Source organism: Carcharodon carcharias, chromosome 11 (assembly GCF_017639515.1).
Source record: "Carcharodon carcharias isolate sCarCar2 chromosome 11, sCarCar2.pri, whole genome shotgun sequence".
Lineage (NCBI taxonomy): Eukaryota > Metazoa > Chordata > Chondrichthyes > Lamniformes > Lamnidae > Carcharodon > Carcharodon carcharias.
This window is the reverse complement of record NC_054477.1, coordinates 98,780,198-98,805,712: the sequence shown is the minus strand read 5'-3', so window position 1 is coordinate 98,805,712 and position 25,515 is coordinate 98,780,198. Positions and strand designations below refer to the sequence as shown.

Here is a 25,515-nt window from a genome sequence, read left to right as displayed (position 1 = left end):
GAATAAGTAGCATATTAACTGTAAAGGATCAATCATTCTTTCTTCTGACCCGCCAACCTCTTTATCACATGCCTCTCTGGGACTGACTGAAAGCCAATCATTTATGTATTTGTATTTAGGAATCTCCTTATTTCTGGCTGAAATGGAGGGTTAGAAGGAGCTGAATCAGATTATGGCTGCAACTGCACAGGCATGTCACTGTGTTTTGGATATAAATATAAAATAGTTCACCAAAAGCAGTTTGGAATTCATTGGAACTGCGAGCAGTTCAGTGGTTAGATTTTGAAAATTTGATTTTGTTTTTTGTTAAAATTACAGAAGCATATTGTAAAGAAGGTTGTACATTTGAAATAAACTCATCTTCAAAATATCTAAACAAGCTTCTGAATTTAAATTAAAATACCTTAATGATGAACACTCAAATTTGTGATATTTTGATTACATCATTAATAAGTTTATCACCTTCATTTGTTTGATGAAAAAGAGAAATATTGCATTAGAAATGCATCATATTTAAAATAATTTTTATTGTTTATTTTTTAAGTTTGTAGCTCATCCAAACTGCCAACAGCAGCTTCTATCTATCTGGTATGAAAATCTCTCAGGATTACGTCAGCAGTCAATAACAATCAAGTTTCTGGTAGTGCTTGCTGTAGCCATTGGCCTACCATTCCTGGCCTTGTGTTATTGGATTGCTCCCTGCAGCAAGGTTGGTTGGTTTCAACTTTTAAATCTCTTCTCAGATCATGGAGGCAAACCCAGTTAATCGAATGCAAAGATTCTAGTTTTACTGCCAATGGAGTAAGTTGTGTTGTGCGTGTATAACAAGAGTGTGATCCTATCCCCTTTCCACCTAGCTGATGATTGAATAGCACATTTTTTGTCTATACCTCCAGCTGGCGTCCACTGCTGCTTAAATTTAGTATTTCCCATACACCAGTGTTTTTCTTATTAAATATTCAAGTATCTGCAAATGCATTTCATAGGAGGCAATTCAATTTTACTTGTTGGTCACATTAATGACAGGCAATTACTGCAGTGCTCATTCATAGGTTTTACCTACTCTTCTTTAATTGTTCCACATATTCATCAGTACATGAAAAAAGAACAAGCCTGCCTTGTTACCTGTGGTGTTTTACTATTGTACAAGCAGGCATCAACTCAGGTTTTGCTGGCTCAAACATAACTTCCAATTATTGTGAGCTGCAAGCTGTGTTTGATTGGTTAGGTCTAATGTCTGTGGCTTTTCCTCAACTCCAATTTGTATTTGGGAGGGAATATCTCAAATTATTTCATACCTTCATTCAAATCATAAATTACGGTTATAAATTATTGCTACAATAAAATGGAAAAGTGGATATAGGTCAGACTATAAAGAAAATGTCCCTCTGCAAGGACACCCATGAAGGTCAGTAAAAGAGATTGAGTCTGGCACAAAATGAGAGCTTGTAAAAACAGAATTGCCCATAAAAATGAAAAGCTTTGCAGAGGTTAGTGAGTAAAATTAAACCCAATGATACATAATTACAATGGCAAATGTTTCTTTGGAATCTCAAGATTTGTTTTATTAAGATTTTCAGGTTTTCTTTTAAGGTTTTTACTAAGGTGAACAATGCTGTGGACTGTAAACTTGTTTTGTGGTGTTACAGCTGGGGAAAATCTTGCGAGCACCATTTATGAAATTTGTCGCACATGGTGCTTCTTTCACTGTTTTTCTTGGCCTACTAATTATGAATGCAGCTGACAGATTTGAAGGCACCAAGCTCCTGCCAAATGAGTCAACTACAGATCATCCCAGACAGCTCTTCAGAATGAAAACAACTGGCTTCACATGGATGGAACTTTTAATTATTTCCTGGGTAATAGGTAGGGATTTGTTTTGATTTTCATCACATTGCAACAGAACCTAGCACGTTGAACCTTTATTAACAAAGAATTTCAATACAAGTTGGCCAACATAAGCCAGCAAGGGGATGTAGGTGATGTAGATTGAACAACAGCTTTCACGGCATCATTTTCACTGTAACAGAAGAGTCTATATTATCAGGCGTATCTGCTTAGCTGGCTTCAGCTCTCAAAAGGTATTTTATTATTAAGAACTCTATGTTAGTGGTTAACAGCTGTCATGTAGGATGCCACCAATACTTATAAGAGTAGGAAAGCAGGTGAGGACAATTAGCAACAATGACTGCACTTATATATTGTTTTTTAAAATAGGAAAAAGGCCAACAGTGTTTCATGGGATTGTTTCAGACAAAAATTGAAACCAAGCCATCAAAGAAATCAGATGAGGTTTTCAAAGTACTGGTTTAATGTAGGGTCTTAAAGGAGGAGAAAGAGCTGAAGAGCAAGGAGGGAGGACATCACAGAGCATATAGCCTAGCCAAGATGAAATCAGAGTATAAAAGCGAGGACATTATGATAAACCTGTATACAACACTGGTTCAGCCTCGACTGGAGTATTATATCCAGTTCTGGGCACCACACTTAAGGAATGATGTGAAGGCATTAGAGACAGTGCAAATAAGATTCACAGGAATGGTTCCAGGGATAAGGAACTTCAGTTATACAGATTGGACAAGTTGGGAGTGTTCTTCTAGGAAAAGAGGAGATTGAGAAAAAATTTGATAGAGGTATTCAAAATTATGAGGGGACTGGACACAGTAGATAGGGAGAAACTATTTCCAATGGTGGAAGGATCAAGAACTAGAGGACACTCATTTAAGATAATTGGCAAAAGATGTAATGATGCCATGAGGAAAATTTTTTTTACGCAGTGAGAGGTTAGGATCTGGAATGCACTGAGAGTGTGGTGGAGGCAGATTCAATCATGGCATTCAAAAGGCAATTAGTTTGTTATCTGAAAAGGAAAAATTTGCAGGGCTATGGGGAAAAGGTGGGGGAGTGGCACTAGATGAATTGCTCTTGCATATAGCCAAAATGGACATGATGAGCAGAATAGTCTCATTCTGTATTGCAACCATTCTATGATTCTATGTCCACTGGACAATTATACAGGAGGCCAGAACTAGAGAAACCTGGAGTTCTTGGAGGGTTTAATGCCTGAAGGTGGCCACAGAGATGGAGAGGGATAAGAAAATAAAGAAATTTAACTAGGAGAATAAGAGCTTCAAATTTGGAACGTCTGGGACCCGATGTCAATGTAGATCAATGAGGACAGGGATGATGGATGGGTGGTGCAGGTATGGACAGAGTTTATATGAGTTGAAGTTTATGGAGGATATTAGGAGGGCCTGGGGATCTTTTGAATTGTAAGTCTGAAGAAGCCAAAGACATGAATGAATATTTCATGACCACAGACGATCTGAGATAGGAGTGCAGATGGGCTTTGTTGCAAAGTTGGCAATCTTTGTGATGGAAAGGATATGGGACTTGGAAGCTCTTTTCAGCAAAAAAAAAAAATCACCTCACGATGATTCTTTCCTTGAAGCTCCCATCATCATAGATGCTAGTGTACAACCAACTCAGCTTAATGCACTGGAGTCACCAAAGGCAATTGGCCCTGATAACATTCCAGCTGTCATGTTGACCAGCACAAATAGCTACTCTTTAGCTAAGTGATTCCAATGTCAGCCTGACTTTATTACTGAGTATTCCACCATCCACGTATTGAGGTGTGTGGGTGGAAGATTATTACTGACCGGAAACTTAACTGCACCAAGCAGACCAAAACAATAGCTACTAGAGCAGAATTGAAATTTCCTCACCAACTACAGGTCATGGGTCAGCTGTGTGAATGAAATACTCGTTATTCACTTGGTTGAATGCAGCCACGTCACACATGAAACTCAACGCTATGCACAATGTGGTTGATTGGTGTCCCTGGAATCAATATTTACTCTCTTCATTACCAAAGCACAATCACTGTAGTATGTACTAAGTTTGCTCCATATTTCCAGTTCCCAAATCCTAACATAAGCCGAATTTTCAAAGTCCCTAATGTATTGTTTCTTTTCTAACTGGCGAATTATTCCAACATTTATTACTCTTTAAGTAAAGTTCTTTTGAATTAATTTTAAGTTTATTTTTCATTAATCTAAATGCAACTATGCTGGGAAGCAGTGGTATTTTTTCCTAAAGGGCTGGGGATTTTGGAATAACTAATATACCTAGCTATAATGGTTGTTCTAGGCCCAGCTGCTTTGTCAATAACTTTCTCTCCATTATTAGGTCAGGAATGACTGATTTGGCTGAACACTGGCATCTATGATGTTGATTCACTGATGATTGCACAATATTAAGCACCATTTGCAGCACCTCAGATACTGAAGTATACCCTGTCCATATGCAGCAAGACCTGGACAACATTCAGGCTTGGGCTGACAAGTCAAAAGTAACATTTGTGCCACACAAGTGCCAGGCAATGACCATCACCAACAAGAGAGAATCTAACCATCGCCCCCTGACAGTCAATGGCATTACCATCACTGAATTCCCCACTATCTCATTGGAAATGCAGGCACCTTTTTAAAGTGAAACTAAAACTCAATTTGACCTTTCTTAACACACAGATACAGAAATACAAATCGAACATAAACTTTAAAGCTAAAACTCATTCATAACACCTACAAATACCAATATAACTAATTAAACTATCTCTATTTCTTAACTCAAGAGAGAATCTAACCATCGCCCCTTGACATTCAATGGCATTAGAGGCTGGGAATTCTGAACTGGACTAGCCATATAAATACTGTGGCTACGAGAGCAATCAAAGGCTATGAATTCTATGGTGACTAACTCACCTTCTGACTCCCAAAGCCCCTCCACCATCTATGAGGCTCAAGTCAGGTGTGTGATGGAATACTCTCCACTTGCCTGGATGGGTTACAGCTCCAACAACACTCAAGAAGCTCGACATCATCTAGGACAAAGCAGCCCGCTTGATTGACATCCCCCACCTTAAACATTCATTCCCTCCACTGCAGAAGCACAGTGGCATCAATCCACCATCTACAAGATGCACTGCAGTAATTCACCAAGGCCCCTTCAACAGCACCTTCCAAACATATGACCTCTGCACCTAGAAGGACAAGGGCAACAGATGCATGTGAACACAACCACCTGCAGGTTCCACTCCAAGCCACTCATCATCTTGACTTGGAAATATACCACTGTTCCATCACTGCCGCTGGGTCAAAATCCTGGAACTCTATTCTAAATAGCACTGTGGGTTTGCCCATACCATATGGACTGCAGCGGTTCCAGAGGCAATTCACCTCTACCTTCTCTAGGGCAATTAGGAATGGGCAATAAAATTGCTGGCTAGCCAGCGATGCCCATGTCCCATTAAAAATAATTTAAAAAAAGAAAAAAAATTACCATCGCTGAATCCCCCGCTTTGGGGGGAGGTGGAGGCATAATGGTTTGTCACTAGACAGTTGTCACTGGACCAGTATTCCAGAGACCCAGGGTAATGCTCTGGGGACTCAGGTTCGAATCCCACCATGGCAGATGGTGGAATTTGAATTCAAGAAAAATCTGAAATTAAAAGTCTGATGATGATCATGAAACCATTGCCGATTGTCGTAAAGACCCACTTGGTTCACTAACATCCTTTAGGGAATGAAATCTGCCGTCCTTATCTGGTCTGGCCTACATGTGACTTCAGACCACAGCAATGTGGTTGATTCTTAAATGCCCTCTGAATAAGGGCAATTAGGGATGGGCAATAAATATTGGCCTAGCCAATGACACCCATATCCCATGAATGAAAAAAAAAATCCTGGGGGTTACCATTGACCAGAAACTGAACTAGACTAGCCATTATAAATACTGTGGCTACAAGACCAGGTCAGAGGCTATGAATTCTGTGGTGACTAACTCACCTCCTGACTCCCCAAAGCCTGTCCACATCTACAAGACACAAGTCAGGAGTACAATTGAATACTCTCCACTTGCCTGGATGAGTGCAGCTCCAACAACACTGGACACCATCTAGAACAACGCAGCCCGCTTGATTGGCACCCCATCAACTATCTTCAACCGAGGTAAAGTAGTAGCAACATGTGTACCATCTACAAGATGCACTGCAGGAACTCACCAGGGCTCCTTCAACAGCATCTTCCAAACCCATGGCATCTACCATCTGGAAGGACAAGGGCAACAAGTTTATGTGAACACTACCACCTTCAAATTTCCCTCCAAGCCACTCGCAAACCCGCTTTGGAACTGACTTGTTCCTTCATTATTGCTAAGTCAAAATCCTGGAACTCCCTCCCTAACCTAACAGCACGGTGGGTTTGCCTACACTTTAAGGACTGCAGCAGTTCAAGGAGGCGGATTACCATCACCTTCTCAAGGCCCATTAGGGATGGGCATTGTCCCAGCAGCGCCACTGGGAGCAATGGTCACTGCTGGTGCTACAGGCAATCTCCATTGTGAGGACCCGTGGATCTGGAGACCCAGCTAAGTTCACTCTCTCTCTCTCTGGATGCAGTGGAAGACTGCCACAATGTCCTTTACCCCAGCTCTGGCTGCAAGAGGTCCACCAGAGTCAACAATTCAGCTGGGAGGCGGTGACAGTGGCAGTCAGCCCCACCAGGGCACAGAGGAGGTCAGCCATCTAATGCAGGAAGAGGATGAATGCTCTCATCCGTTCCACCATGATAAGGCAACCACTTCATCACACTCAACTCAGACATTCACAAACCCATCACACATCCACAGGGATCTCATGCCACAAGGGACAACACCACTAATTCTCACATACACACTCACATCTCCATCAGGCTCATACTCTATTGAGCTCGCATCTTCATCTTGTCATGGCTCTGTTTATCGCACAAACATTCCACACAGTGCCATGCTCCCTCTCTCCATCTGTTTCCATACAGGAGAAGCTGGCTTGCAACAGCAGGGACAAGTCCCTGACTGGGGGTGGAGTAGCCCACATTAGGCCCCTCATTCACTTTGAGGAATGTGTCTTCGCGGTGACTGGTAATGATGTGGATTGTGCCTGTGGAAGTGGCAAGGTTGACGGCGAACATCCACATGAGGATACGACGCCACATCATTCCTCAAATCAACTGTGAGTGCTCTGTCTCCTGCTTTTGACTCTGCTGCCATGCACTAATTATCTCCACTTTGGTTCACAGGGAGCTCTGCCAAGTGACCGACCCCGTCAGCCAGCCAGCCCCTCAACTCCATCCAGGTCCTCACCTCCAGCCAAGCTGACACCACCTCCAATGAAGAGCACAAATAAGCAGCCTGGAAGACCGGTCACAGTGCTTACCCACACCCTCCACCAGCGCAGAATCACACACCTCGGTGCGACCTAGATCTACAGCAGGCTCAGGTTCACAATCTGGTGGTCACCACATGGACATGTATCCACAGCAGGAGGAGGTGGGTTCAGCCGAACTCCTGGCAATCAGAGGACTCCTGGGGAAGAGGCATCTGTGAGGTCTGAGTCAGATGATGATCCTCTGGATTCGGCCTTCCAACACATTGTGGAGAGTCAGCAGAAGGCAGGGGAATATCACACAGAGCTGTCGGAAGCCCTCAACAGAGCAGTTTGGGAATTGGAGAATGAAGTGGTACCCACATGCATGTGCATGGAAGTATCCATGGCAAGGATGGCAGATGCCATGGAGACCTGGTCCAGCAGAATATGGAGATGTGTGCAGACCTGCACTCCATCGCAGGAGCCATGGGTGAGTTCCTGCATTGGAAACATGAGAGGGGAACGGGGTTCTTCGACATCCCTGCAGGTGCTCCTTCCCCTCAAGGAGACAGGTCCTGGCCCTCCAGCACCCAAATGAGAGGAAGAACGGTAGCTGAACACCCCTGGGTCATCTGCTTAGGAATCAGAGGCTATCTGCTCCTTCCAAGTCCCATTTGCCTGTGACCCCCTCAACACATCCTCTGTTAGAGGGAGCAGCAGGCCCAAAGGAGAGCAGCCAAAGCAAGCTGGGGCCCTCCAGAGGATGCACGCCAAAGTAATCAGAAGTAACAGGGCCAACCATTGCACACAGGCTGTCCCCATTACTGCTGCTGATGTCAGGGCAGCACCTAGAAGAGATAGGGCTAGAAAAGTTAAGAAATTCTGATCACAAGTGGTTACACAGGTGAACACAGTTTGTCACTTTCTAGTCTGAAAGTACATTCACTTTCACTGCATAATGCTGTCTTTCAGTTTAATTGACAGGCTTTATGAGTGCTCCCACTGCACACCCCAACCCCGCACTAGCAGTTCAGCTGCACACAGCTGGACCACGAGTGAATCTGGAGGGAGAAGTGTGTTTGTGTGTGTGTGTGTGTGTGTGTGTGTGTGTGTGTGTGGCAGGGCCTTTACTGCTAACTGAAGCACCCTTACCCCCACGCCCTTCTGGCTGCCTCTACCCCCTGTCATACTCATCATTCCCTCCTATCACACCCACCCTCAATCGGCTCACCAGGACGCAGTCATCGACTCCACAAACCCCTCCCTTGCACATTCACCTGGGCATCCCCCACCCCTTAAACCCTCTACCACCCTTGCTCCCTCTCCCACTCTTACTCCCTCCACCTCCCCGGACACTTTCCCTCCTCCGAACTCCCTCCCTTACACCTTCTTCCCCCCCATTACACCTATCTCTCCACTCCCTGCATTCTCCCCCATTACACCCTCATCCCCCCGTACTCCCTCTTCCCCCTCCCAACCTTACCACCCCCTGACATTTTTGTTAACCGCCCCCCCCCAACCCTCCCAACCTTACTGCCCCCAGTACACCTTCCTCTCCCACTCACAGCTGGACCTTCCTCCCCCACCCCCTCACTGATCATCAATAGCAACCCATGGCCAAGACTGTGATGTTCCAAAGCAGACCTGTGACATCAATGGAGGCCTCCCACCTTCTATGAGCTGCTTCACGGTGGAACCATGTCCATGAGGATCCACCCAGCATGCAATGCAGGTGTCCAGCACTTTTTGCTCCTCGGATGTCCACGGCCTAAGCAAGTAACGGTAACTCTGGAGGACAATTCTGTTCAGGCCTTACTTTGCAACCCATTACTGGGTTGCAAATCAGGTTCACACCGACCTCCAGCAGGACTGGCGTTCCACCATGGCGGACACCATCGGATGATCCCGCTGTACTTTCACACCGGTGTGAAACCAGTTTTTGGCCTTCCCGTCAGATATTCCCCCATCCCGCCCGCCATGACACCTGGTGCCAAGAGGGCTGGAAAACTCCGGCCCAGGTTGTGGTGTACTAGTGTCCCATAATTCAGCATAATAAATTGGGTTAACATACTTTGCTTGATTATTACACATAACTAAACTACTAATTGTAACTATTTATCAAAATTAAACTTTTCTACAGGGTGGGGAGCATAAGGTTCCCCACCTGATGTTCCGTGCATTTCAATAGCTTGCCAACACTCAGTGTTATTGATCATACATGAACATTAGATATTTGGAGATTGGGGGGAGGCAAGGGACCTTAAAATTGCAACGTGCAATCTGCATCTCAAGGAAAGGGTGGAGTGAAGGTGGACAGAGCACGGTGAGGCAGAGAAAATTGTTCAATTCTTCCATGACAAATCACAACTGTTCAGTCATATTTAGCCATTATGTGGAGCAGTTGTAGCTTCTGGTGAAGAGTTGAGCACTGAAAAATGATAATGGTTCAATATCAAAACAAACCCGAGGCTATTTTACTGCTAATGTCCTGTTAGTGGCACTGCTGTACTTTTAGAAATCGCTTTTCTCAGCAGCAGTACCGGCAACAGCTTAATGACACTTCGGTCGGTTGTAAAGCTCACATTAAACTTAGTTTGTGAAATGTAATTAATCGCTGGAAATGGATTTAAATTTCCGAAATGTGAAGCTTAATTGCTCTGAAAATTAAAGGCCACAGGGTATTCTGAAGTGAAAGTACCACATAGCCAATTCGTTGCTTGAACAGATTTATTTATTCAGGGAAGGTGCATCCATTGCGAGTAAAGCTGACTTCTGGACCATGGTTTGTCAAGCATTAGTTACGATAAGTTTCAGATAAACTGCTTGGCCCTGAAATTCCGTGTGAAAAATTGTGCAATATCTGCCCCCCAAAGGCAGGACGTGGAGCCTCTGATCCTCTGCACAGCTGATCTGCCATAATCTGGGGTCAGCCCATTTAAATATCCATTTGAAGTTTGTTTAAATAAAACCTCTGTGGAAAATGGAAATACTGTACCTGACATGCTTGGAAATTAGGATGCAGTCTTTAGAAAGCCATATCTGGCTGCAGGATTGCCTCAACAAATGGAAGAGCAGCAGGTAGCTATAAGATTCCTTAGCTCAGCAAGTTGACTCAGTGGTTACATCGGATGGCTCATGGATAGTTTTGAGCCCATTTAAACACATGTCTTTCACTGGACAGTCTGATAGACATTGCTAGTAAAGGGAGGAGGACATTTCAAGGGGACACAAAACAATTTCAACATGACAGAGGGATTTCAGCAAAGAGAGAAGCTGCTGGAACTCCAGGAGAGGAAACTGCCAAACATGCACTTCATGGCCATCTGCTCATTTACTAGGAGAGCCAGATTCAGAAGGATAAATTAATTGCGACAAACACACGATCTGAACGTTCAGTGAAAGGTAGCTATTAATGTTGAGGAGGTTGAGGGGGTTGGCCGTGGAGCTCAGGAAGCATTGTGGGTGCCATCTGTTGCACCTTGCGCCTTTGGAACTGAGTAGAACTTGTCAGCTTTATATCATTGCTTCCTTGCTGTAAGGCTATTTCCTGGCTGTCCAGAAATGTTCAACTGTCAATGGTTATATTAAGGCCCAAATGACACCATGGCTGATATTACTGAGATCCCTGGGAGTGCCATATATGTCCAGATGTCAGAAAAATTTACTGGAGAGGTTCATTGGAAATGTCTTTCCTGAACATTCTTGGGGGTTCAGAAGAGACTAGGTAATAGTTTGAAGGATGAATCTTTCTCAAATGTCACTTCATTCTTCTTTTCCACATCCTGTTCTTTCTCCTACTCCATGATAACGGGATCCAAAGATTTTCCCATTGGAGCCTGGATTTTATGGCCAGAATTTCTAAGTCCCAATCCAGAAACAGCATTTCCCGTCTTCGTGGGGGCAGAGCTGGAGTCAGGCTGGGGTTCGCACATGTGATTCGCGGAGACAGCTGGCCATTTCACTCACCCACTTTTGAAAGGACAGAAGTGTGGAATCCACGGTCGGTAGATTAGAACAGATAAGAGGAGGCCTGAACTCGGTGAATGCATTTGGATAGCCAGTGTGCCCTCTTGGAGAGATAAGGATCCCCTTTGGATAGGGTCCTTAGACACCTTTGGGAGAGGTAAGGCACCCTCTGGGATTGTTAAAAATGAACAAGATTATGCACTTTTTATGCACAAACTCATTCGAACTGTCATGTTGTCAAAGAGCAGGCCAGCTGTCAAGGAACTGTCAAAAAGCTGGCCAATTATCAAGGAACTGTGAAAGCTGTCTATCTGTCAAAGCTGTTAAAGCTGTACAGGAGATGCCAAAGCTATCAAGGAACTGTCCAAGGATACTAGGTGAGTTGGCATGGATGGGCTAGGGCTAAAGGATGGTGGGTTGGGGTCATGGATTGCCATGAGTTGGCACTAAGTTGCCATAGAAGATGTGGAGGCCTTGGGAGTGGGTAGAGGGACATTAAGTTGGCCTAGGGGGAAAGGGAGCAATGGGGATGAGTAGAGGGGCACTAAGTTGGCATGGGGTGTGAGAGGCCATGAGGGGTGGTATGGTGACAATGGTTGACATGGATTGGGCATAGGGACGGTGAAGGCTGGAGGGATATTTTTTTGTTTTATTTTGTATTTATTTATTTAAACACAATGCTGGAGCATAGAGGCAGGCCTTGCTTTCAGCCTGTCTCCACACCCAGCAGCCTCTGCTTTCGTTCACCTGCCCCGACTCCTTTTTCAGCCAGCAGCGCCCCCCCCCCCCCCCCCCCCCCCGACCTACCAAAAAGCCGACCCGTGGGCAGACATTTCTAAAGGTCGGGTTTGGCAAGCTGGGAAATCTCCCTAGTCCACATCCGACCTGGGGCAAAAATCTGGGCCTGGGGGTTTCTTTACTTATGTCAATCTCAGCTAATCCTTGCAATAGAAGCAGTTTATATTTCCCAGAAATATAGTGTACCGAGAGCGAAATCTTTGGATGTTCAGGGCTGCAGACACACTGACCCACGCTTCAATATTTGCAGATCAGGTTCAATGGGGACTTGACATGCAGATCATAAATTGGGGCACATGGTTTTCAGGACTGTTTCTACACAAATTTAGGCCCCAAAAAGTCTCAGAACTGTGTGGAATGTCAAAGCCTGGTTACTTTTTAAAGCAGCTGGACTTTGTTCAAGTATTGTTCAAGTAAATGTAGACCAAACTTTACATTTTAGAAATCCAATATCCTGAAATGTGGCTTCTATGTTTTAACACATGAGAATCTTCTCTTTGGTATGCCAGTTTTTTAAATATGCTCCTTGTATTCTCTTTGAGGACCAATAATAGCTTCAGAAGTCAAGTAACCATGACGACCCATACTGTCACATATGAGCTTATGATTCAGATGGCAGTAATATGGAAGAACACTACATTTGATGTAGGGATAGCCTAACTGTCTATCAATTAAAAAAAAACTCTGGTTTATCTCTATATGTGGAACTTTCTGTGGTGACATTTACAGGGACTGTCAATTCATATCAAATCAAGGTTTTGATAGAAACTGAGTCAATTCTGTCAAAACTGGTAAATTCTCAGATGTTGATAATTAATAATATTACTGTAGAATTTTAAGTACTACTATGAAAATGCTCATTTCATAATTAGAAAAGTCGGATTTTTGGAGAAAACATGGCATTTAATTCTGCCCTTGGTTATTCTATATTTTAGAGGAGTCAACAGATGAACAAGTTAATTTATGGGTTATGGTAAATTGAAAGTATAAAGTATTCTACCATTTCCAGGATACCTGGCTTATTATTGCCAGCCTTAGTTGATCAGATAGCATGCTATAGCTCATGCATCAAGGAGATTGTTATATTTTAAAGCTTTTCTCACATATTTTATTCATGTGCAGCACCATAGAAACATAGAAACTAGGAGCAGGAGTAGGCCATTTGGCTCTTCGAACCTGCTCCGCTTTCATTATGATCATGGCTGATCATCCAATTCAATAGACTGCTCCCACCTTCTCCCCATACCGTTTGATCCCTTTTACCCCAAGAGCTATATCTAACTCCTTCTTGAAAACATACAATGTTTTGGTCTCAACTACTTTCTGTGGTAGCGAATTCCACAGGCTCACCACTCTCTGGGTGAAGAAATTTCTCCTCATCTCAGTCCTAAATGGTCTACCCCATATCCTCAGACTGTGACCCCTAGTTTTGGACTCCCCCACCATTGGGAACATCCTTCCTGCATCTACCCTGTCTAGTCCTGTTAGAAGTTTAGAGGTTTCTATGAGATCCCCCCCCCCCTCATTCTTCTGAACTCCAGCGAATATAATCCTAAACAACTCAATCTCTCCTCAATTCCCGCCATCCCAGGAATCAGAGTGATAAACCTTTGCTGCACTCCATCTATAGCAAGTACATCCTTCCTCAGATAAGGAGACCAAAACTGCACGCAATATTCCAGGCGTGGTCTCACCAAAGCCCTGTACAATTGCAGCAAGACGTCCTGTTCCTGTACTCGCATCCTCTGGCTATGAAGGCCAACATACCATTTGTCTTCTTTACCGCCTGCTGCATCTGCATGCTTGCCTTCAGCGACTGGTGTACAAGGACATCCAGGTCCTGTTGCACATTCCCCTCTCTCAATTTATAGCCATTCAGATAATAATCTGCCTTCCTGTTTTTGCTACCAAAGTGAATAACCTCACGTTTATCCACATTATACTGCATCTGCCATGCATTTGCCCACTCACTCAGCTTGTCCAAATCACACTGAAGCATCTCTACATCCTCCTCACAGCTCACCCACCCAGCTTTGTGTCATCTGCAAATTTGGAAATATGACATTTAATTCCCTCGTCTAAATCATTAAGATCACTTATGAGAGGATTTTTGCTCTCTGTCACATAACCATGGGGAAGAATCTTCGGCCTGGTGAGCGGGGGTGGGGCCCGCTCGCCAAGGCATGAAATAACACAGGGTGACATCAGGCGTGTGTCCCGACGTCATCACGCGTCATTTTCATTTTCAGTTCAGCGGGCGCTAGGCCGACTCGGCTACGCGCCTGCCAAACTGTCAAAGGTCTATTAAGGCCATTTAACTGACAATTAAAATTATTAACAGAGCTGCCTGTCCAACCTTAAGGTTGGCGGCAGGCGAAGAGCCCAGGCGGCCTTTGCATTTTTCATGGAACCTCATCCACGGGTAGGATGAGGTTTCATGAATGATTTTAAATTTTCTCAAAAATTTTTATTGAAATTAATGCACATGTCCCAGCTCATGTGACAGGTTCATACGAGGGGACCTGTCATAAACATTTTTCCAACACTTCATTGAACTGTCAAACTTAAAGGTATTCTCCCTGAGGCACAGAGATTTCCGCATTCTTTCGCAGGCGTGCTGGGTGGGCCTTAATTGACCCGCTCATGTAAAATGGTGGTGCAGACCTGTTCGGGGATGCCGATTGGGTCCGCGCCCAGGCCCCCCCCCCCCCCACCCCCCACCCCCCACCACCCCCCCCCCCCCCGACAGGGGGAAAATTCTACCCATGGAATGGTTACAACACAGAGGAGGCCATTCAGCCCGTCATGTCCATGCTGGCTCTAGGCAAGAACAATTCATCTGGTGTCACTACCCCGCCTATTTCCCGTAGCCCTGCATATTTTTCCTTTTCAGATAATGGTCTAATTCACTTTTCAATGCCAGGATTAAAACTGTCTACACCACACTCTCAGGCAGTGTCTTCCACTCGCTACTTAGTAAAGATTTTCCTCATGTCATCGTTGCTTCTTTTGCCAATTACCTTAAACCTTTCATGGAGCGTGGGTGTCGCTGGCAAGGCCAGCATTTATTGTCCATCCCTAACTGCCCTTGTGCAGGTGGTGGTGAGCCACCTTCTTGATCCACTGCAGACCATGTGGTGTAGGTACTCCAACAGTGCTGTTAGGAAGGGAGTTCCAGGATTTTGAAGTAGCAATGGTGAAAGAAAAGTGATATACTTCCAAGTCAGGATGGTGTGTGGCTTGGAGGGGAACTTGAAGGTGGTGGTGTTCCCATGCACCTGTTGCCCTTGTTGCGGGTTTGGAAGGTGCTGTCAAAGTGGTCTTGGTCAGTTGCTGCAGTGCATCTTGTCGATGGTTTACACTGCTGCCAGTGTGCATCAATGGTGAAGAGAGTGAATGCTTAAGGTGCTGGATGGGGCACCAATCAATCAGGCTGCTTTGTCCTGGATAGTGTTGAGCTTGAGTGTTGTTGGAGCTGCACTCATCCAGGCAAGTGGAGAGTATTCCATCAGACTCCTGACTTGTGCCTTGTAGATGGTGGACAGGTTTCAGGGAGTCAGGAAGTGAGTTACTCATCACAGAATTCCCAGCCTCTGATCTACTCTTGTAGCCACAGTATTTATATGACTGGTCCAGTACAGTTTCTGGTCAAAGGTGACCCCAGAATGTTGATAGTGGGGGATTCAGCAATGCTAATACCATTGAGTGTCAAAGGGAGATGGTTAGATTCTCTCTTGTTGGAGATGATCATTGCCTGGCACTTGTGTGGCGTAGGAGTTACTTGTCACTTAACAGCCCAAGCCTGAATGTTGTCCAGGTCTTGCTGCGTACGGATACAGACTGCTTCAGTATCTGAGGAATTGTGAATGGTGCTGAACATTGTGCAATCACCAGCGAACATCTCCACTTTTAAATTTATGATGGAGGGAATGTCACTGATGAAATAGCTGAAGATCGTTGGGCTAGGACACTATCCAGAGAAACTCCTGCACTGATGATTTATCATAACCTCCTTACATTTGTAGTCTATGCCCCTATTTATAAAGCCCATAAAGTTCATGCTTTATGAACTGCTCTCTCTACCTGTCCTGCCGCTTTCAATGATTTGCACGTATATCCCTACGTCCCTCTGCTCCTGCACCCCCTTTAGAATTGTATCCTTAATTTTATGTTGTCTGTCCACATTCTTCCAACAAAATGAATCACTTCACACTTCTCAGCATTGAATTTCATTTGCCACTTGCCCACCCTTAAGTTTCATGTGCCACTTGTCCGCCCTGAATTGAATTGAAATATCAATTTAAATGTACTATATCTGATTGTGTAACATTGCATAGGTGTTGAACAGAACATTTGACACTAAGTTGGAACAAATATTGCCCACTCACCCCACTTCCCACCAAAGTTTTTTTTCCCTTCAGATAATCTATCAAGTCATGTAACTTTAGCTGTAAACTGCAATTCAGACCAATAGCAATTAAAGGTTAAACAGTAGCATAAAGTCAATACAGCAGATTTTGCTTAATTATAGAATTATCAATTTAATCTTCCTTGAATATAGAAGTAACATAAAGTGTAACATTTTGTTAACTCTCAATAATACCAAATATAAACCAATGCCACAAAATAAAACCTATTTCTTAGTTTCACCTAACACGCTAGAGTTTTTATGCATCATTTCATTTCGAGGAAGCCAGAAGAATTGGGAAAAGGCTGCCTCATTTATCTCTCAGAATCTGCCTCATTTATCTGTGTGTGACTGTCCATCAAGAGAACTCTGACCTCAGAAACCTACAACTGATCCAAAAGGATATAATTATACAGATTGTTATCAGAAATTGCTTCTAGTTAAATCAGCACTCAAAGCTTTGCAATTAAAAGATGTCAGCGTATCAAGCTCAATGATTGTCATGACAGCAATATATAAGGCTGTGTTATCTATGGACCTGGTTTGTCCCACAAAGCAATTTGTAGCCACACCTACACTAGGTGGAATCCTGCCAGAAACACTAATCCTACCGTAACACTTTAAAGTAACATGCCACATGTCATACATATTAACACGTATAAACTTAGGATTTGAATTGCAAAGAGACATCCCGAATTCCTTCACAGAAGTATTATAATACTGCATGACTGCTTAGTTAAAGTTTCATTTGTAAAATTGGTAAGCAGTGGGTCATGATTACATCCAAGTATTTCACAGGCAAAAAAGAGAATATGAGGTTATTGGATATGACTTGAGAAATACACAGAAGTTCTATAATCCATGAGCATCCTTGTTGTCACAATAACAATTTTAGTATTTTTGTTAATCATGGGACCTCTTTCCTTCTGTAATCTACAGTATTTCAAAACCCAATCTTGGTGTCACCAAACCACAACTTCCTGATTTATTGTTTCTTCTGCTGTTTTTGACCTTGATACAGTTCAGTACTGTAGACCTTGACTCTTCACTTCAGTTTCTCAGTATTAAGAGAAAAATGTCCCTGCTTCTCAAATTTCAGCAGTAATTTTCAAAGACATGCCTTTACAACATTGTAGCTAATAGGTGTCATAAAGTACAAAGTGATTGTTAATTTTACAACAACAATTTCTGATTATAAAGCATCCTTCATGCACAGGAAATATTCTAAGACACTTTACAGTAAAGAAGGTAATGACATGATAGACATAAAGGATGGGGGGAAAGGGGAGTAATGGGAAGGCTAGGTTGGGAAAACAAAAATACAGTCAGAGAGAAACATTTTCAGTAGGGTTTTAAATCTTGGGGAGAGGCAGAAAGATGGAGGCAATGAGATAGAAAGTTCCATATGGGAGGAACACAGGGCCAGATTTTTATCAGGGACATGGGATTGCAGAGGTGGGAAATTTCCCAACTCTACAATCCCATCTCCATCCTGGAGGAGCCTGCCTGCCCCATTTTCAAGTGGGGAGGCAGGCATGGGCTGAAGAAGAGTCTGCTCCCTCTGGAGGCAAGCCTGACGCATCAAGGAGGCAGATGGTGAGGCCAGCAGGTTAGAAGGTCCACCTCCATTTTCTGGGAAGTTAGCCTAGTTCAATACGTGGTTTCTAGGCCCTCTACTCCTCATCCCTCACCTCCTCCATCCATCCCTCATATCTCCCATGACTTCTCCATGCCCCTCATATCGTCCATGCCCCTCATATCGTCCATGCCCCACATGCTCTATCCATACCGTCATGCCTCATCCATGCCCACTCACCCAATATCCACTAGATACACAACCAATAAGCTATTTAATAACACTGGCAAGTCTTTGAAATGCTTACAAAATGATTTAAAAAGATCATTCAAAATCCCCTATCAAAAACTTTGCCCCTCTTCATCACCACCATATTTGAACTTCCCGAAGTCATGTCACTGGTGCCTATCGTTTCATAAAACTGTCAATCAAACACAAGCAGTGAAATTCCCATTGAAAAAACCTTTAATCTTGTCCAAATAAACACACAGGCATTGAAAAACCATTTTAAAGAAAGATCAAGTTATTATAAGGTAATGAAGCTTCCAGTGAAACAAACCTAGTAGGCCCCTTTGCAACTGTGGAAACAAACCCAAGCCAGGCTAAATGCAGTAGTAATTTTGGAGCTCAGCAAAATTTTCATAATGATGCCTGGGAACTGTATCAACAGAAGCAGGCTGAGCAGAAGCCCAGACTGGCTGTGTTTAAATGACAGTTTTATGATAATGTAAGAGAGATAATGCTTTTGAAAAGGATTTTTGCATGGCTTTTTTTCCACTTAATGAGAATTTCAAAGACTTTGCCGTATTATTTAATGACATAGAAACATAGAAAATAGAAGCAGCAGTAGGTCATTCGGCCCTATGAGCCTCTTCCGACATTCAGTGGCTGATCCTCTGCCTCAATGCCTTACTCCTGCTCTCTCCTCATACCCCTTGACGCCTTCAGAGTCTAGAAATATATTTCCTTCTTAAATATGTTCAGTGACTTGGCCTCCACAGCCTCTGTGGTAGAGAATTCCACAAGTTCACCACCCTCTGAGTGAAGAAGCGTCTCCTCATCTCACTCCTAAATGGCCTACCCTGTGTCCTGAGATTGTGACCCCTTGCTTTAGACCCCCAAGTCAGAGGAAACATCATTCCTGCAGTCTGTCCAGCCCTGTCAGAATTTTATATGTATCAATGGGATCCCCTTTCATTCTTCTAAACTCCAATGAATACAGGCCTAGTCAGCCCAATCTCTCCTGCCACAGTATTATTGTTAACTTGGTTTGCCAGTCTATATGTAGATTAAAGTCACCCATGATTACTGCAGCACCCTTGTTATATGCATCTCTAATTTCCTGCTTAATACCGTCCACTACCTTACGACTACTGTTTGGAGGCCTATAGACAACTCCCACTAATGTTTTCCACTCCTTATTTCTTCTAAGCCCCACCCAGACTGAATCTACACCTACATTTTCTGAGCCAATATCCTCTCTCACTGTTGCACTGATTTCATCCTTAACTAACTTTTATGCTTCCTGAATCTAGCTTCTGTAAACCTGTTTAAACCAGTTATCCAATTAACTAGCTGCAAGCAGAGCCTGAAGGGGTCCTGCTTTAAAGCTGGACTAAAACTCACCTTCTCCTAGCCCAAAGAGCAACTTTTGTTTAATTGCTTAATTAAAGAAAGACTAAACTGTAGATAGAAATTAACCCTTAATTTAACCCTTAAATTACATTAACCCTGATTGGTTCTGTACAGGTTCACAGTTCCTTTGAGAAGCCATGAACTAGGTCTCCTGCAAAACCTAGCCCGACTCCATCAAAATTCTGGGGACGACCGAAATGCCCATCCCCGCAATGGGGCTGGCAAGGCCGGGAGTGCAGGCTCACAACCCGTGCCTTTATCCCATGCAGTTCAAGTAGCTGAGAATGGAAACAGGAGTCTTGGAATCGGGTCCCGCCTGCCATTTTTAATGCTCCCCTGCTTCTGTTTCATCAAGGACGGAGACAGAAAAATCTGGGCCAGAGTGTCTGCATGAATGTCAACTGAGAATGGAGCAGAAGGGTTGATTAGAAACCTTGAATTAAATCAGTGGAGTCTGCATTCAGAGATGTAATCACTATGGTAGGCTGGGGTAAAGCTACAGAGAGATTTGAAAACAAGGACAACGTAAGAACATTGGGATCAATAATCATAGAACTTCATTGAGTTCATCAGATGAATCTTTGATTTCTCAATCTTAACTATTCATTAAGAAGCTTTTCTGGGATTTAGTACCCATTTAATAAAGCCTAAAAACATTCTGCTGAACCCTTTTAGATCACCAATTTGGCTTATATTGCATTTATACTGCCAAACTCTAATCTGGATTTGCTACTGAAGAATAATTGTTGCCAATCATCAAAAAAGAAATTGGGCAAAAAATTCAGGAAATAGCAGTTGTTTATTAAGCTTAGAATCATACCTAGTAACACTTAAGATTACACATGTACAATTAATAGGGTAATTGACTAAGTAACAGAGATTAAAAAGGCAGTTCAGTTATGTTACAATAAGTCAGCATTAATTGCTTGCTGATTATATATCTATAGTCGTGATCAGTGTCTGAGATTGATATAATTTGCTGAGAGTAATTTAAAATTAGACCCTTTAGATAATTAATAAGTAAATATCATTAGGTAGCCAATCTATTGAATAGTTTAAGATCTATAGCTCGGAGCTAACAAAATTTCCAGAAATTATATAACCTCGTCCTTGTGATATTTGTAAACTGGCTGCCTCAGCTTCCTGTAGAAAGATGGTATAAGTCCTCTGAGAGGTCAGTGCAATGATCCTCCATCCATAGAGGTTCTGTTTGCCTGCATCTATCTGGTATAGCCATACAGTTTTAACATATCTCTCTCTCTCTTTGCCAGACATATATCTCTAAAATTTATAGAGAGCTGTTTGCATATGCTAGGCAAAGAATGCCTAAATTTTGTATTAGAGTGACTCCAACAAGCACCACCAAAAGAGAAACTGGAACTAAACTAAGAACCAAATTTGCCTAACTGTGAAGAAATCCTGGAAAATATGTTTTACATTCTTTTCTGGGATACTACAGATTTTCTGTTGAAGTACATTAAGAGTAAGAAGATAACTAAGGAAAGAGTAGGGTCCATTAAGGACCATAGTGGTAATTTGTGTGTGGAGCCGGAAGACATAGGTAGGGGTGTCGGTGTTCACAAGTGAGAAGGACGATGTAGGTATGGAAATCAGGCAGAAGGACTATGTTATAGTTAAAGAAATTAGCATAGAAATGGAGGAGGTTCTAAGTGGTCTGACAGGCTTAAAAGTAGATAAATCTCCAGGCCCGGATGAAATGTATCCAGGGCTGTTGATTGAGGCAAGGGAGGAGATAGCAGGGGTGCTGGCAATAATTTTCAATACCTCTCTGGCTGCAGGACAGGTGTCAGAGGACTAGAGGACAGCCAATGTGGTACCGTTACTCAAGAAGGGAGAAAGGGATAAGCCAGGGAACTACAGGCCAGTCAGTCTAACTTCAATGATGGGGAAACTTTTGGAAGCAATTCTGAGGGACAGAATTAATCTACACTTGGAGAGGCAGGGATTAATCAAGGACAGTCAGCATGGTTTTGTTCAATGTTCAGGGAGGTCATATCTGACCAACTTGATTGAATTCTTTGAAGAGGTGACCAGGTGTGTAGATGAAGGCAATGCATTTGACGTAGTCTACTTAGACTTCAGAAAGGCTTTTGATAAGGTCCCACATGGGAGACTGATAACGAAGATAAGAGGCCATGGGATCCAAGGCAATTTGGCAAATTGGACCCAGAATTGGCTGAGTGATAGGAAGCAGAGGGTGGTGGTTGAGGGGTGTTTTTCTGACTGGATGCCTGTGTCCAGTGGGGTTCTACAGGGATTGGTGTTGGGTCCCTTGCTGTCTGTGGTATATATAAACAATTTAGGCTTGAATGTAGGAGGGTTGATCAGTAAGCTCGCGGATGATATGAAAATAAGTGGGGTGGCAAATAGTGAGAAGGATAGTCTTAGATTACAGGAGGATATAGACGGGCTGATCGGATGGGCTGATCAGTGGCAAATGGAATTTAATCAGGATAAGTGTGAGGTGATGCACTTGGGTAGGACAAACAAGGCACGGGAATACACGATGAATGGTAGGACCCTGGGAAGTACCGAGGATCAGAGAGACCTTGGTGTACATGTCCACCAGTCCCTTAAGGTAGCAGGACAGGTAGATAAGGTGGTTAAGGAGGCATATGGGATACTTGCCTTTATTAGCCAAGGCATAGAATATAAGAGCAGGGAGGTTATGCTGGAACTGTATAAAACGCTAGTTAGGCCACAGCTAGAGTGCAGTTTTGCAGTTCTGGAATCCACATTATAGGAAGGATGTGATTGCACTAGAGAGAATGCAGAGGAATTTAGCAGGATGTTGCCTGGACTGGAGAGTTTTAGTTATGAGGAGAGATTGGATAGGCTGGGGTTATTTTCCCTGGAGCAGAGGAGATTGAGGGGGGATGTGATTGAGGTGTATAAAATTATGGGGGGCATAGATAGGTTTGACAGGAAGGCGCTTTTCCCCTTGGTGGAGGGATCAATAAGCAGGGGACATAGATTTAAGGTAAAGGGCAGGAGGTTTAGAGGGGATGTGAGGAAGAATTTTTTCACCCAGTGGTTGGTGGGAATCTGGAACTCACTGCCTGAAAGGGTGGTAGAGGCAGAAACTCTCATAACATTTAAGAAGTATTTGGATGTGCACTTGCAATGCCATGGCATACAAGGCTATGGGCCTAGTGCTGGAAAATGGGGTTAGAATAGTTAGGTACTTGTTTGACTGGCGCAGGCTCGATGAAGGGCCTTTTTCTGTGCTGTAGACCTCTATGACTCTATGAAGTTCAAATGGATGAGCAAGAGAAAAAGGTCTGGAAATTCACCCCCTTAAAAACCAAGGACTGTGGAACGAAGACCAAAATGTTAAAAACACTATCTTGTATATCCTTAATTTCCAAAGAAACTTCCTCCATGTGAGTGATACTTATGTTAGAAGAGTTAAGTCTTTTATTTATAATCACTTCATGGAACTGTGTTGATAATCCTGATGTTGCTGTAATCAATGAAGCAGCATCTCGACCTGTTGGTTGCTTGTTTACTTCCCAGCCTCTCAGATCTATGCTTTTACAAAGGGTCACTCACAGGTCCAGACAGGCAAGTCTTCTTTAAAACCTCTCTAGTGAGGTGTCTCGGGGCCTGTGAAAATGGCTTGTTTTCTATCGCATGTAGGAAATGCTTTAATTTGCATTAGTTCATTCCTTTCCCAGCATTCCTACTGGCAATATTTTGAAGCAGATGTAAGGCAAATTTCTTACACTAAGCATTCAGAAATCAGTAGATAGGGTGGTATGATGAGATAGTGTGAGCTGGTATTTTGGATGAGTTCAGGTTTGCAAAAGGTTGACGGAGGGAAACAGGTAAAAGAGAATTAGAGAAATCAGGTGTTACAGAGATGAAAGTAAGGACAAAGGGTTCTGGCTGTATGACAGGAGAGATGGAAGCAGAGGCAGGCAATATTGCAGAGACTATTGAAGTAAGCAGTTTTGATATTGGAGCAGGTATCGGGGAGACAATGAGGAGAATTTGAGTAATGCACTTCCTGACCTGGCACCAAATGACAGCCAGTGAAGCTCATGAAATTGAGACCAGAGGCATGGAGGTATTGCTGTGAGTCACATCAGTTTTTCTGTCTTTCAACTTGATGAAATTTTTGTTAATGTCAGAATAATCTTTGTTGCATTATATCCTATGACTGTTCTCCCAAAAACCCTGCTTAGGTTTCAGTCTGGCATACTGGAACTGTTGAAGGACAGTGAAGTAAAAATAGTGTCCGTTTGGGTGCCCAAAGTCTGGCACATGTAGGATTAATGTGGGACCAAGTGCAATATTGCCCACACAGTACTTATGGGAGCACATAACCTGCACCCAGGGTCAGTCTTGTTGAATGACAGAGTGGTGTGTACCAGCAAGCATGGAGACAGTTCCTAGCTTGTACCCTTTACTGTATATTAGTAAATTCAGTAAAGTCCTGCCATTCGCAGAGGTTACATTCCCACAAAATCTCACAAATGGTGAAATCGTGAAAGGGGAACATGTTTTTGAATGGGACACAATTAGATAGGTTCCAGTCATGTGAGGGCAGTACTGGACTCTCCACCAAAACTGTGGCAGTACCTGTATAGGACAGATGGGGGAGCCTCTGAGCAATACATCAGTGAAGATTCAAAATTGAATAGAGTTGTTAGTGCAACTCTGGAACAAACAATTCAGACATTTCCAGGCTAATCCCTCTGTTCAGCTGCACTTCAGCTGAAACCATTCCAGTCTCTGCTCTGTCATGGCAGCCGTCTCCCTAGGGAAAGAAGAGAGAGAGAGAGAGAGAGAGAGAGAGAAGAAACTGTGGATAAACGAACATTGCTCACACGATGGGCGATGCTGTGTACAAAGCACAAAGCGCGGGTAAGTGAAAACACAAACAAAGCCACAAACAGTGGGACTTTCCTGTAGTTCAAAGAGTCAATTAAGACTTACAGTTAACCTACGTAAGACTATGAAGGCATCTTCAGATCTACTGAGCTGTAACCAACACCCTGTAACATGGTGGTAGCTTGTGGAAAAACTCAAACCTCGCAGGAATGCAGAGAAAGACTGAAATGTTGGAAGACTGAGAAAAAATTCCGCAAAGCAACCAGACCTGAAAAGAAGATCCAGACGCAGAGGCACAGAGGACATTGCCATGACCCACATGACAAAGGACGAAGTGAAAGAATATGACAAGGGAACGAATACAATGTTTGTCCTCCCCACAAGAGATGAGTTAGGGTAGCAACCAATTACCAGCACAACAGTGAAACCGACCAGGTGCAGTGCAGCATGAAAGAATAGATGTAAAAGATGCAAACATAACCAGATGTCAGAACAACTCCCAAACCTACAGGAAGAACTAGAAATGACAGAGTCTACCACTGTGCTGACTGTAGTGCGAATGAGGTGTGGAAGGGTTTTAAGGCCTCCAAACCACCTGAACATTTGAATTAAAGGACTTGAAGGGGGAAGATGGGGTAGTGATAATGTAGTAATGACAATGTAAATGTATGATAGTAATAACAATGTAAGATATAAGGTAAACTATAATCACTTAAAATACATTGGATAAAGGTTTGGGGGAGGTGCAGGATAAGGGCCTGGCACACATAGGGTTAATGTGGAACTGAGTACAGTATCACCCACACAGTGATGTCAGAGAGCACATGACCTGCACCCAGGGTCACTCTGATGTTGGACCAAGCCGAGTGTACCAGCAAGCATCGAGACAGTTCCTGGCTTGTATCCTTTACTGTATATTTGTAAATAGTTCTAAGAGTCAATTCATTTACAGTTAATCTACGCACAACTACAAAAATCTCTTCAGACCTACCGAACTGTAACCAACACCCTGCAAGACAAAGTATATCGCTTTAATTATTCACTATTATTTCATAATATAACTTTTGTGTTTTCTTAAAGCCAGCCCAT

The 25,515-nt window shown here is 43.3% G+C and overlaps 1 protein-coding gene across 1 annotated transcript in view; it reads left to right on the top strand.

Annotated features, from left to right (window-relative positions):
* Positions 1 to 25,515, top strand: part of LOC121283796 (short transient receptor potential channel 6-like) — a 230,763-nt gene that overhangs the window by 103,324 nt on the left and 101,924 nt on the right. Inside the window, exons 4-5 of the mRNA XM_041198521.1 lie at positions 545 to 709; positions 1,650 to 1,866. Coding sequence (XP_041054455.1) covers positions 545 to 709; positions 1,650 to 1,866 — 382 coding nt within the window. The remainder of the gene's footprint in view (positions 1 to 544; positions 710 to 1,649; positions 1,867 to 25,515) is intronic.